This window comes from Rhea americana, unplaced genomic scaffold, assembly GCF_003343005.1.
Source record: "Rhea americana isolate MKP2758 unplaced genomic scaffold, rheAme1 scaffold_5, whole genome shotgun sequence".
Lineage (NCBI taxonomy): Eukaryota > Metazoa > Chordata > Aves > Rheiformes > Rheidae > Rhea > Rhea americana.
Window position 1 is genome coordinate 3029129 of NW_028186645.1, and position 13188 is coordinate 3042316.

Genomic DNA, 13188 nt, shown 5'->3' on the forward strand with positions numbered 1-13188 from the left:
TAACTTCTGTTAAGAATGGTCCATTTTGTTCCATCAAAGTGCTTAAGAATTAAATCCTTGTCTTTTCTCCCTTCCAGCAGAAGTAACACCAAGTCATAACAGAAAAGATAATTTGTCTAACTTGTCTATAAGTTTTCAACACTTTATCTTCACAGTTGTTTCAACATGGCCATAGCACTGATCGAGCTTTACTGGACAGAAACAGAAAGGAAAATAAATGTTTCTTTGTAGTACCTTGACCTTAAAATACCATAAACACCATCCATCTTCTTGTGTTATTTGTGTTATTTCCAAATTGAATCACTCAGCACATCAGGTCAAAAAGTCAGAGGCCACCATTCCTTCTGCCTGCCAGCAGAATAGAAAACTTTGACAGATACAAGTGTCTGCTTTTTTTTTTTGCTTTTTTTTTCCAATTCAAGTGTTAGAATTGGTTAAGCGCTAAAACCTTAACTTGTATATAAAATATTTTAAAAGATAGATTATTTTTATAGAAAATATTTTTCATTTTCCACTCATGTTAACAGTTAAATTACTTGTGTTTCTAGAAGACGGAAAGTTGGGTTTACAGTCCATTTTTACTGRAATCTGATTTGTTGGTCCTGTTCTTTTCTTGCTGATATGAGTAGGTAAAACTCCTTTGCCTTTCGGGATGGACATGTTTAGGTCCATTTCCTGCATAATGAGACTGACAAAGATCTTGAGCTTTGGTCCAATCACGGTGTCTTCTCAGGTCAGTTCGAGTTCTGCCTTGTTGAAAAATTCAGAAGTGAATAATGTCATATCGTTATTGCCAGATGATAAAGAGTTACTGGGTGTGAGGGACYGCTGCTGCACTGTCAGTGTTGGCAACATGTAGCACAGAGTTTTATTTAAGGTGAAGGGGGTGAGTGTGCAGGTTTTCTCTGCTCTTTGGTCTGTCAAGGGAGGTAATGCTACAAGTAAGGGAACTGAATTAGACCTGGGTGAGATCTTCCACTTCTGTACCGTTGTGAAAGTTTGGAGATGCTTTCTTCTTTCTATTTTCCTTCTCCTCTCCCTCTCCCTTCTTTTCACTCCAGTCTACTCTACTCTACTTTCTTTTTTCTTCTGAAGCAGACTTAAATATGAGTCTCCTCAGATCTCTCTCAGTCTCCATCTCATTCTGTCTCTCTCCTTCTCTCTCTGCACTTCACCTTAGAAAACATTCCCAGGAAAAAATCAGTTAAAACTCTCCTATGTCCTCTGTGTTTCAGATCAAGTGAAAATTATTTTGCTGATAAATTCCATGAAACTCTAGAAATGTGAAATGATTTTACCTGAAGAGTAATTTATTAAAGACATGTTGCCCATTAATTGAAATAATCTTCAACAGTGATGATGAACAGAGATGATCAGTGATTGTACTTTTAAATGCCATTCTGCCTAAAAAAGCAATTTGGGATCCGCTTACATCTCAGTAATGAAAATTGGGTAAGGTAATAAGAGATTTCATTTTGTGAGTGAATTGACAATGCAAATACTAGGATTTTTAATTTAGATTTAAGTGGAGTAATGGCTACTCATTCTGATGCATCATTAGTCATATTGCTTTTTAATGAGGGATTCACTTTCTTTTCCTGGTTAGCTCTAACACTGATAGCAAAGCCCAGTGAATGTGTAAATGTTTAGGGAGATCTGATGAATATGTGTCACTGTACTGTTCCTATTTTAAAAAGGAAGAAAAAGCAGTTCTCTTTCTATGGCAAAAATCAGACCTTTACTTTTAATAAATAGTACATAACTGTGATTGTTAGGTTAGAAAAAACAAGTGCACAAAGTTAAATTTTGAAACAAATTCTGGAAACTATAGAAGGAAAACTGGTGTGGGTGGAGTAGACTTTTGGGGTCGCTGAAAGGGACTGGTTTTCTACTGACAGTAGTAGGGAAGAGTGGTTCTTTGGTCATTTGCAAGGCAGAAGTATCATAAATAACAGCAGATGAGGCTTTTTCTCTGTGCCCTACTAAAGCACCTCATCCCTTTTCTGGAAAGATCTCCCCTACTTCTCCCCTTCCTCTTCGCCTCCCCTTTTCCTTTCGTTTTTCCCTTCCCCTTCCTTTTTTTTTCATTTTTCTTTCTTTTCTTTTTTTTTTTAACATTTTCTTTCTTTAATTAAGGGCTTGTTTTGATGTTCATTGAACTCAGTGGGAACTTCTGCATCAAATTGAGTGCACTGGGTCAGATTCATAAATAGCAATTACTGAAACAACTGAAGCTTCTCACACACAAATGCACTGTCTTAAATGGGATTTATTTAAAAGAAAACAATTCAACTAATCCATTATAAGCACTTGTTATAGCAAAGTTTTGACTATATCTGTATATTTATCAACACAACTTGAAACAATTTAAATCAAATTGMGATTAATGCAGGCTCCTCCTCCAGCAGGAATCTAGAACAGTTAAATCAGTTTTATCTAACATATCTGTAGCTGCAGTTCTACAATATTGTATACTGATCAGGCCTAGGTGAGGCTGCCTTAATTTCTTTGGTGGGCAAKGTATTCTTACTTTCTACCAGTACAACTTACACTGCTTCCCCATAGCAATGTAGCATGTTGACATGTCTCAGTGCAGTTTGCAAAACTCCCAGACGACATATGCCTCCTTCTGGAGCAGAGCTAGAGGACATTGATGACATCTGGGGTCTCCAGCACAAAGCAAAAACCTTGCATTTTTGCTGTGCTGTTTTCTTCCGATTTTCCCTTGCCCATGGAAGTGCCCATTTATCACAGATGTGAGAGAAGGGTGCATCTTCCCCTGAACAGACAAACTAATGGAGTGGATAGCGTAGTGCTGGGACCTCTCCGAAAGGTTGCTGTCTCCCGGTACCTGTGCAGTAAGTGAAGAAGAGGCTGCAGCTTGCATGCAGCAGGGCAGTGGAAGGTTAACCAGCCAGGGCAAAATCCTTTCCATGTAACCACCAAAAACCCCCTACACATCATGTGCCTGGCACACTGCCAGTAAATTAAAAGGGCTAGTCATCATTTTTCTTTGCAAACTTCTAACCCTCCTTTGAAAGTGTTTACCTCCTGGGCAGGTTGAAGGAAACACAGGTTTGCACCCGGCCACTTTTTAACTGCAGGAGGAGGTATGTAGCTCTTGCTTCAGACCTTTTTGTCTGACTCTCCAGTGTGAAATGAAAAAGCAACATAGGCCATAATCTTCTCTGATGCTACCTTGTAAATTCAAGGGAAACTTAGCCATCCAATATGCTAAAATCATGCCATGTCACTTGACTGTATGTGAAAAAGAACAGTTCCCAGTAAATGAGGTGATACAGAACTAGCATTCATTTCTTGTGATGACTTTCTTGAAAACTGGCCATTTTTTTTCACAGCTTGTAAAAGGAAAGTTGATAGGGTGAGTGTGCTATAATGTTTGTGAGATCACTGGATCACACTAGATGTTATTTCCTAAGAATACAACATTTTGGAAGATACCGAAGATACCCTAAACAGACCACGTAGCTACAAGAAAATGTTCTCGATGTTGATAGAAAATGATGTATCTGCTCTGAGAGCACCAAATTCTTCTCTGTAAAATGGGAGCAAGAGATGGAAATGAAGTTCCCACATTTCCACAGATCTGTGCAACAGCCACAGTCTCTAAAGGTCTTGGTTTTGGTCAGGCCTTTGAGGTTACTGAGGGTTTTTTTTTACATACAGTTGAACTGGTGTATGAGGCATTCCATTAAATTTTATTGTAGCAGTGGTTTTTCTTTGGTTCTTCTGAAGTGGAAAACATCATTTCTGCAGCGAATGCAAGTCAGAAGTCTCAGTGGAGGATAAATATCTAAAAGGTCATGATTTTATAGTTTTAAAGTAGAATACAGTGCATTGCTTGATCTTCTTAAAATATGTAAAGTTAATGAGCATGTTTATTGGTAATAAAAAGATATAATTCTTCCCCATGATCCTTGATTTTGGCTACATATATATTGGCTTTTTATGAGTGTACTACTACAAATGAAAAACGCTTCTGATTCTAACACTGTTTCAGAATCACAGAGTAAGAGAACTAATAACACAAGGCAGAAACTTTCTCCTGAGAGGGTTATTCAGCCCTCTGGTAATACTCAGTGACCAACGTGGTTGTGTTCGTTCCTTTGCTTGCAGACAATTGATTACATTTATCCATATGGTTTGCAGAGTTGTATAGATTACAGTTTGTCTATATGATTGGTTTAGAACATGTGGGTGGATGAAAATATATAAGCCAACAAGAAACTGTTACTTTCACAAACATTTTGCAAGTTTAAGTGAATGACAGTAGCAGTGTTTACAAATGCTTACTTCTTTCCACATGCCTGTGATTGGAATAGCCAACACTGATTTAAAAAGAAGATCTAGAAAATGTCTCCTGGTGGTTTTCTTTCACTGATTTTACTTTTATCTGGAGTCTGAAAATAATGTTATCATTTACATCTTAACAAATGTTTTTAACTGACTTGTATGACCTTTGGTAAAATAAAAATGCCTTCTCAGCGTATCATTTAATGGAGTAGATCTTGACAGTTTCATCTCCAACTACTTGCAAATCTTTTTTCCAGATGTTAAGGACGGGAAAAGCATTTTAATACAATGGCCACTTTAACTGCTGTTGCAGGGGGAAGTTGTTATGGGAACAGACCACAGTACAGAAGTGGTCATGGGGAAAGCTAATACAGTGTTTTAAGCAGAACGGGCACAACTTTCCTCCTTCTTGTTAATATGGACTGTCTTATTTTCTGTCTTTGTCTTTGCAGCAGTCCAGCACTGGGGATTTGAGGACTCTCAGAAAAGGGTTATCCCCGTACCACTCTGAGTCACAGCTGTCGTCACTGCCGCAGTATCAAGATGCCATGCAAAACGTAAGAGCTGTTTGCTTACCCTGTGTGCCAATACAGAAAAGAGCCATAGGTTTCCTAGACATCGGGCCTGCCTGGAGGGCCTGCAGCTTTCGCAGCTGAAGTTTTGGCCCTGAAATCAATGTGTAAAATGGTGGGCCTACTTAAGAAAATAAACCCAACAAAGAATTTATAGCTCTTTAGAGAATGGGGAGAAATACTGATCTTTACCTGTGAAATCTTTAGATCATTAATTTCCCTGCTCAGGTTTTTCAGATAACTGGTGGTCACTGTTGTGGAAGATTTAGTCCTTTTAAACCTGCTGCTCCTTCTTTATGAACATTTGTTTTTATGTCTGTTGTCAAAAAGCTAGCCATGGATTAGATGAAGGCTGTTCTGCCAAGTGTCYAACAGTGCGTAGTCCAGATTTCTATAGTGATTAAGTTCTTAGGACTTGTGATTCATTTTTTCTGTATCACAGATGAAGTTTATGTTTCCTAAGATCTGCCTGCTTTGCTTCTTCTCAAGCGACAGCAGAATCTTGATTGAAGTCAGAGAATACTMTTGTGAAAAGTAAATACTGTGCTGCTGTCCACAGGGCACCTCTTTGCAGCCCAGCAATACATGGTCATTACCGTGCTAAGTATGGCTGAGGAGAATGAACAATGCCAGATGACTATCTGCCAGATGTTTACCTAAGTGCCTGGGAYATGACATTTGCTCGGTGACATCATGTTCCAGATTGCAGGAAGAGCGTATATACAGTCCGTGGTGTCCTGCCACGAGCTGGCTACYGCTGTTACGAACTCGAGCAAAGACCTGCTGGGGGCACAGCTTTGGGTGCTCGCTGCCTTTTGGGATCTTCTGCTCTGTGTCCAAAGCCCACAGTCTGCAGCTCTACAAATGGTATAGGACTATGTTGGTTAGCTACTTGGGTCAAAGTCATTCAGTAGGTTTAGCATTCCTCTTAGATTAGTAGAAGAGGGGAAATGTAATAATTTAAGAAAGAATCCCTTAATAAAAATCCAAATTTAGGAAAATATAGAGCCTTTCTGTCCCTAATGAATTGCAGAATGAATAGAGAACCTCCAATCAGAAAACTAGACAAAACCATGTAAACAAAATGGAAGGCTTTGGCTAAATATCCTCTTTTCTAACTTTGTTCCCCCTGTAGTAGTCAGGAGACTTACTATAGATAAATATAAGGAGGGCACAGGGGTGTGAGCCTTATCCTTGGAAAAATATGTCTGTACAGGTGACTTAAGTTTTTCCTTCCCTTCTTATGTGCTCAGATTTTTGATCKTCAGTGTGGTTTCAGGTAGGAGATACTTGATTGGCCTGGGCTGCTTGCCCCAAGAAACACTGCTGCACACAATTTTGTGGCTATCTTGTGAGTTAGACTGGGACCCAGTTGGCTGCTGTCCATGGAAAAGATGTCTGGATTGGGAGCCTTCTCTGTTTGTAACTCTGCAGATGCCTGCTGGATCCATTCCTGGCCAGTTGTAACTGCTTTCCATCCTTGCTCAAGGAAGATGTGGCACCTCATGTGAATGTTTATCCAGAGGCCCAGCTGTGGTGTGACACCTTCATCTGTTACCCTGGTTGTATTCTGCCTTCTCTGGGGGAGGATGTTTGAGAGGCAGTACCAGARCAATTCTGGATCCGAATCCATACCGTCTGGACAACTTAAATAGTCACTTATTTATTTAATCTTACCCAAAAGCCTTTTGTTTTTGGGATTGACATATGATACCATTTCTGTGATAAAGGATAATGATCGCAAATCCATGCAGATTCCTTCAAATATCTCAGGCATCTCCACGTGGACAGTTAGAAATACCTGACTTTCTCTGCAGCCTTTTTTTGACAGCAGGCATATGTCTGTGAAAAATCATTCTTTCTGTGTGTATAGGCTTCTTTCTTATGAGTGATGGCCCACAATTGAAATCTGCTCCAAACTGTCACATCTGCTCAGGGTTTCATCATTGTCACTTTCTGTGCAACAATTTGGGAGCAGTTTGGGAGTTTGGTTGCTCCAGTGCATCCCTCACTGTCATTAAGTTTGTACATAAGCATCACTCCATCTCTCTGTGGCCCTGACATACCCCAGTTAATTAAATAGCTTTTGTTTTGAATGGATCCTGGATGGTGGACACCAGTATACTCAAGCCACAGAATTGAAAGACACTCAGAATTGCTGTGTGAGTGGAATTACTGTCTGTTTGGTCAGTGGTGCATCATGCTGAAAGTGAATTACAGATTTGCTGTGGTGGTGTGCAGTAGCTACCAAATATCCATGAAAAGAAGTCCCAGGGGGTTAGTTCTGACCTATAAAACCCTGGCCATTRCAAGTAAAGGTGTGACAGTGGGCAGGCATGCTTATGTTAGATTTAATTAATAGCACACTAGTCAGCCTTCCTGACTCCATGTACCCCATAACAAAATCACTTGGAGTGAGTGATCTCTCACTTGGGTCCTCCGAGGTTCACTATCTTCTTCAGAAAGRTGAGGGAAGGGCAATTGTCCCAGCCTCGAACTCTTAGGAGATTTGAGAGGGAGCTAACCACACACAGTCCTGTGGGACCTGCTGCTCCAGTGCAATGAGCAGGAATAGGCTCCAGGACAAGTAGGAGGAAGCCAAGAAGGCTTCATCATTCCCATAGCCAGCATCTTCCAGACTGGCTCAGCCTTGCTGTCCATCAGACAACATCTCAGGCGTGGGTGCTGAATCTGAGCTGCCTGTAAGCAATATACTGCTGAGGACTGCAGCCTGGCTGGCACAATGTCTGGGTGTCAGTGATGGAAACGATCCCACAATGTCCTTGGAGAGCTTGACCTTTTATTTAGCAGCCCAGGCTGTTGTTATGTCTTGGGTTCTCCTGAGCAGCTGAAATAGGTTCCCCCCCTCACCACCACGTTGCATTCGTGTCTTCGTCTGCACAGACAGGGGAGTCTCAGGTTAAGACACTGGAAACTGAAACACCTCTGTGCCTAGAGAGCATTGAAAAGGGATGCTCTGTCTGTTCTGAAAACTCTTCCAGCTCCCAGAGCTTTCCTAAATTTTAATTACGCTGAGTGGAAGTTACTGACCTTCAGTTTTGTCTGTTGGCATTGTCCAAGGAGTCTAGATTGCCTGTTCGTATAGTCTCACCTCTGGGTAGTGRGATGGGAATTGTATTTCAGTAACACCTAGAATTTTAGAATAATGACAGCTTCAGGTCATTGCCATTTGCAGGGAGAGTAGGAGTCTTGTTGGTACAGTTCTGTGAATCAGCTACTGTGGCTGTCGCTGTGGAGCGCCTTTCCTTCGGTGCACATGTGCAGCTTCTTTCAGCTCTCTGTGTCTCAGTTTTTCCCTCTAAGGAATTGTGTGGGAAGTCACCCATTCTATAGCATGGTTTTGAGGTAATTGTTTATCACTAAGCTAAATAGCGCTAAGTGCTGCAGGATCCTCCAGTGGTACATACTGAAAGGCGATATTTAATTTTTGGAACGCTATGGCACTGCTGAAGAGCTCACTTGTTTCTCTCATGGGCTTTCTCTAGTGGTAAGCTAATGATGAATTAAGACTGAGAGGTGGAATTGTCCATACTTGGTATCAGCTCTCAAATCTCTGTGTCTTTCCTTAAAGCTAGCATACACAATGCTTAATCTTCTGTGCATATCTAATAATCTTTTTAATACTGTTTCTGACACTGAGAGAATGTGTAGGAGGAAAGGAAGATCCCCATCCACGGTGGTAAGGCTGTGTTTTTGGTACTAACAATAATGTTTCAGCAATTTCTTTTTTAAGGAGTAAAATCTCAGTTACCGATTTCTTGGTCATTTGAGGCCTCTGTAGCAAAGCTGATGAAAAATACTGTAGCTGAGGCACAGCTCAGAACTTGCCTCTCTGTCTCTTCTCCACTCCTTTTGGCATGTTCTTGCTCATTACTTTGATGCTCTGACTTGTACACACAATCCCTGCAGCACTTCATGTTCCTGCCCGCTACCCTGCGGCCGGGCCTCAGGTACATCTTGAGTGTCCAGACTTGGAAGGCGGTCTTAAGGTTTATATTTCTAGAGTTGGAGGTAGCTCATCTTGACAAGTTCATAAGCCCTTTTTTTTTGAGGGGGAGCCACTTATCTGCATTGGCATAAACTATCATTAGTGAACAAGCTTGTTATTAGCAATTGGAGCCAGCCTGGCTGACTTAGACTTAAAATGGGCAAAGAGTGTTCAAGTGATTTTTAATAAGAATTCTGCTTCTGCTGGAAGTGACTGTWGAGATTTGTACTAGCAATATTAGGATTAGTTGGATGGAAATGTATGAAAATGCCAGAAGGAACACTAGAGCAAGGAATGGCCTGCACTGATAACACAAGAGACAACTGACAGCAGACAAATGGGTAAACACTGAGGGATGTGAGGGATGCGTTGTTTGCATCAGGACCAGAAGGTCTGTGCTCTGATAAGGCCACAGCACAGATGGCTTGTCACTAGAAGACTCATTCCCTGATAACAGGATAATGGCAGTAAGGTTACCCCATGGATATGCCATTACGCTTCCTGTTACTTTATCAGGAAGACTTAGTTCAGGTTCCCAAAATGAGGAGACAACAGGCAGCAGCCTTCCTAGGATTTATGCAGGGTTAGTAAGCAAGATACTGAATTGATAGATTGCCCCATGCTAACTGGTGACTCATAAAGGGTATAAAAATCTGACCAAAAGCCAATTCACTGTCACCAAAGAGATGTTGGTAGGACTTGCTAGCTGGTGTCCCTTGCCCTGTGTGTTGCACACAGCAACTCTGACCAGACCACGCGGACAAGCACCTTTTGGTGAATTTGTGGRTATGAGGGTGGGTGACATCTATTCAAGACTGAATCAGAGTTACTGAGTTTTTGCTTAAACCCCCCCACCCCTTCATTAGGTTTGTGTATTGAGTTTCATTATAGTAGTTTTCTATGTGACTTGCTGAGTAGTAGCAGCTCCTTACAGTGCCCCATAAGATACTCTTAAGTCAAGGCTGGAGGAAGGTGCCTGTGTTCATCTGAGATTTAGAGACTGTAGTCCTCTCAGGGGGGAGCATCTGCAGATGTCCTCTGGAAGGACAGAGTGAAGCACCTTCCTTTGAGAAGATAGTGATTACACTGCCATTGCCCATCCTTCACGCAGGTCACTAGTGACTAGATAAAATTCCCCTGAGAAAAGTGAGATTTTCCTCTTGGGATGTTCAAACTTACATCTCTCAGGAGTCTGTTTTAGACTAGAGGCCAAGCTGGGAAGAGACAACATCTTTTCCCTACTAAATCTGTACCCCATAAAAAAATGAGGTCTATGAGAAATTGCAAATAAGCAGAGAAAGTGTGGTTATGTAGCTGGGAGGTAGGCATTCAGCTGAGCAGTGCTAAATCTCTGCCTTCCCAGCACTGCCTCTCATTGCATCTGCATTTTCATCCAGTAACTGTGRCATGGAAAATGCACAGGCTGCGCCTGGAACTAAACTTCCCGTGGTTGCAGTGACTGCTAGGCTGCAGCATCCCACTGCTGCTTGCCTGGTGCTGCTGTTGCTTGTTTGGCTCTTTCCCTTGATTTCACTTTTCCTTGATTTCACTGTCATAACCAGCCATGTTTCGTAGCTCTGCCTCGTAAAGGTACTTGTGAAAAGTGTATTTCATTTTGCCATATGGTATGTACACTGATATAAAAACAAACCCAAATGCTTGTGGTCTGTAGGTGTAAAGAGAAGCCGTGAGATAGGGTGGAAAGGGATGATAGGAGACTCCTTAGCTGACGTGCTGGCGGAGTCCTGAGCCTGCCGTTGCGGTGGTGAGGGAGGGCGGTGTGATGGCATGTAATAGCTACACCTTGTGCTCCCATGAGTCCTGTCTTTCCCTTGTAGCAGGAAAGATGGTGGCTTTGAACCTCTTTGATGTGAAGGTTAGGGCAGAAGAAAAGTGAGAACATGACACGATATCTTTCCCTCAGGTCCCTGTAGGGGAAATATCAAATTAAGCATCTGCATTAGCCTGGCATGAGCAGAGTTGGAAGTTAAACGTGGCCAAAGCCTGTCCTTGGGGAGGAGGGACCCAGGGCAAGTCTGTTAGTCATGTGCGGAGGATAAATCCATTCCTCCCTGGGCATCTTAACACCAGCCTGACTTGCAAAATCAAGTTTTAAACACGCAAAGATTACTGTTCATGTGATATCAGGGATGGTGTCCAGAAGAATCATGCGGAAGAGCCAAAGGCAGCTCTCGGGCCTCGCTGCTCCGGAGGCGCCGTCCTCGAGCACCGGGGAACTGGCTGGACCTTCAGGCCGGCTCTCTGCGGCGCAGGGCCTGGTCGGGAGCTCCCACGAGGTGAGGGGCTCCCCAAATCCTCYCTGACAGTGTGCAGCCCCCGCACTGCAGCGGCGGCCGCCTGACCAGCCTGGTACCTTTCCGGACGCAGGGGAACCGGCGGGCGAGGAGCGCRGCGGGCGGCGGCTCCTTCCACTGGCTGCGCCGGTGGCACCGGGACGCCGTTGAGCGGACAAAGGGAGAAACTCGAGGCAGCCGTTCTGCCGCTGCGGCAAGAGGGGCTGCAGAGGGGGAAACGACGTGAAGGGTTTGTCAGGAGAGCRGCAGGATTTGCAGCCTGGGGAACGCTATTGTAAAACTTCAGAGAGGGCATTACAAGCAGCTGAGAACAAGCCAGTACATTTTAAAAGGCAGCTGTCCTTCATCAGCGGTTACTCAGATGTCTCTGAGCAGCGGGTGTCTCTTCTCCTCACGACAGCCAGCCAGCGCAAAGTTAGGCGTTCACAAAGTTTGGGGGCTGCGATGAGCCAGAAGGGGGGCTGACAGCCCGTATCCTGAGCCCACCATTACAGGTCACCGCAGGATGTGGGACAAAGCTTCACCTACGTTGATGTCCGCTGTAGACCCTCGCGTTCATTCGGCACCAGTGTTAGCACAGGGTCAGCGTTTGGCCTGGGCCATAGGGTTTTTTCCAGGAAGCTGCTTTGCCGGCCACGGCTGAAGCAGCCYGGCCGACATGGAAACCCAGAGGGATGAGATGTGCGTGCACGTGCAGGGGAGCATAGCAGGCATCCGCGTGGTGTCCTCCAGCACTGACACGTTTTTCAGCCAGGCCAAGCCCAAATCAGGAGGTGCACTTCAAAATCAGGAGTGTTTGAAAAATACCTGCTATTTCCTTCTAATATTGAATGTGCTTGAAGTTAATCAAAGAACTAACACTTTGCAAAATATTAATGGTGATAGTGCCCCTATGAGTCAGTCAGAGTTAGTGCACTTTGTCCATGGAAAAACATGGGTTAGTTCCGTCAGCAGCAGATAGATTTCTTTTTGCTTATTTGTATCAGGTAATTACGGGCTSAAACTGCTCTACAGTATGTCTTCCTGGTAACCATTTCGTAATCCAGGGGCTGCCGAAGCTTTCAATGGTGCTTTTCRACAGCATACACCAATTTCAGCGCTGCAGCACGGTTGCAAGTCCTAACAACAACTGCTTTCCTTTCCATTTCCGCTGCCGGATGAAGCTGGCTCACCGACTTGCAAGTGCTACGGAGTTTCCCAGGACTGCAACTGTGATGTACCATTAGCTCAGTGCTGATAAAAGACACTCTTCCTGTTTGCAGATGAGATCCAGTTGCAAACAATGTCCTGACTTTGTTTGTTCTGTCCTGAGCAGTCCCCGAAGAGCTCCCCTTCCTTTGATATGCCAGCACAGCCCGTGCAGTGCACGGTGTGTTGTGCCTGCTGGGGAGGAGAAGAGCTATTCCTTTGTGGGTGCCCTTGATGTTTATCCCTGGAAATCAATGAAACAGTTCAAATGTTTCTTTATTAATYAAAAGGACCATGTAAGCCCTTTTTGCTACTTAAGTAGATTTCACTAAACTTTTCCAGGGCCCTGAAGATGCACACTGTCTGACTAGGTGGTGTCTGAGCTCTGCCTGGCTCCTGTGCGGACCCAATAGTTAATTCATGGATTTGAATGTTTACATGACCAGCTGCTTGCTATGATTAAAGGGAGCAAATTAAGTAATGCTGAAGGAGATTAGCATCTGCAATGAAGTCTCTTGATTTGCTAGAGAGGATGCTAATACCAAGCACTGAGGGCTTCCCACTCATGGTGAAGGTCTGCGGGACAATGTTGTTGGGGGGAGCYGGTGTCCCTTCTGCAGGATCTCCCACATGTCTCTTCCCGTGCGCATGGTGGCAGGGTGTCAAGTGCTCACAGCTGTGAAGTGGCGTGCTATGACTTTGGGAACGTGGGGCAGTRCAGCCGCCTAGCTCTGAGGAGGGGTGGGTTGGTTGGATTGGAGTTGGATGCTGGCAGCCTCTTTGTGTAGAA

General features: G+C 43.6%; 1 protein-coding gene across 3 annotated transcripts in view; it reads left to right on the plus strand.

Annotated features, from left to right (window-relative positions):
* Positions 1 to 13188, plus strand: part of CCDC85C (coiled-coil domain containing 85C) — a 116918-nt gene that overhangs the window by 82417 nt on the left and 21313 nt on the right. For all 3 annotated transcript variants that reach the window (XM_085317468.1, XM_085317466.1, XM_085317467.1), the window contains exon 3: positions 4767 to 4871. In XM_085317468.1, the coding sequence (XP_085173594.1) occupies positions 4767 to 4871 (105 nt within the window). The remainder of the gene's footprint in view (positions 1 to 4766; positions 4872 to 13188) is intronic.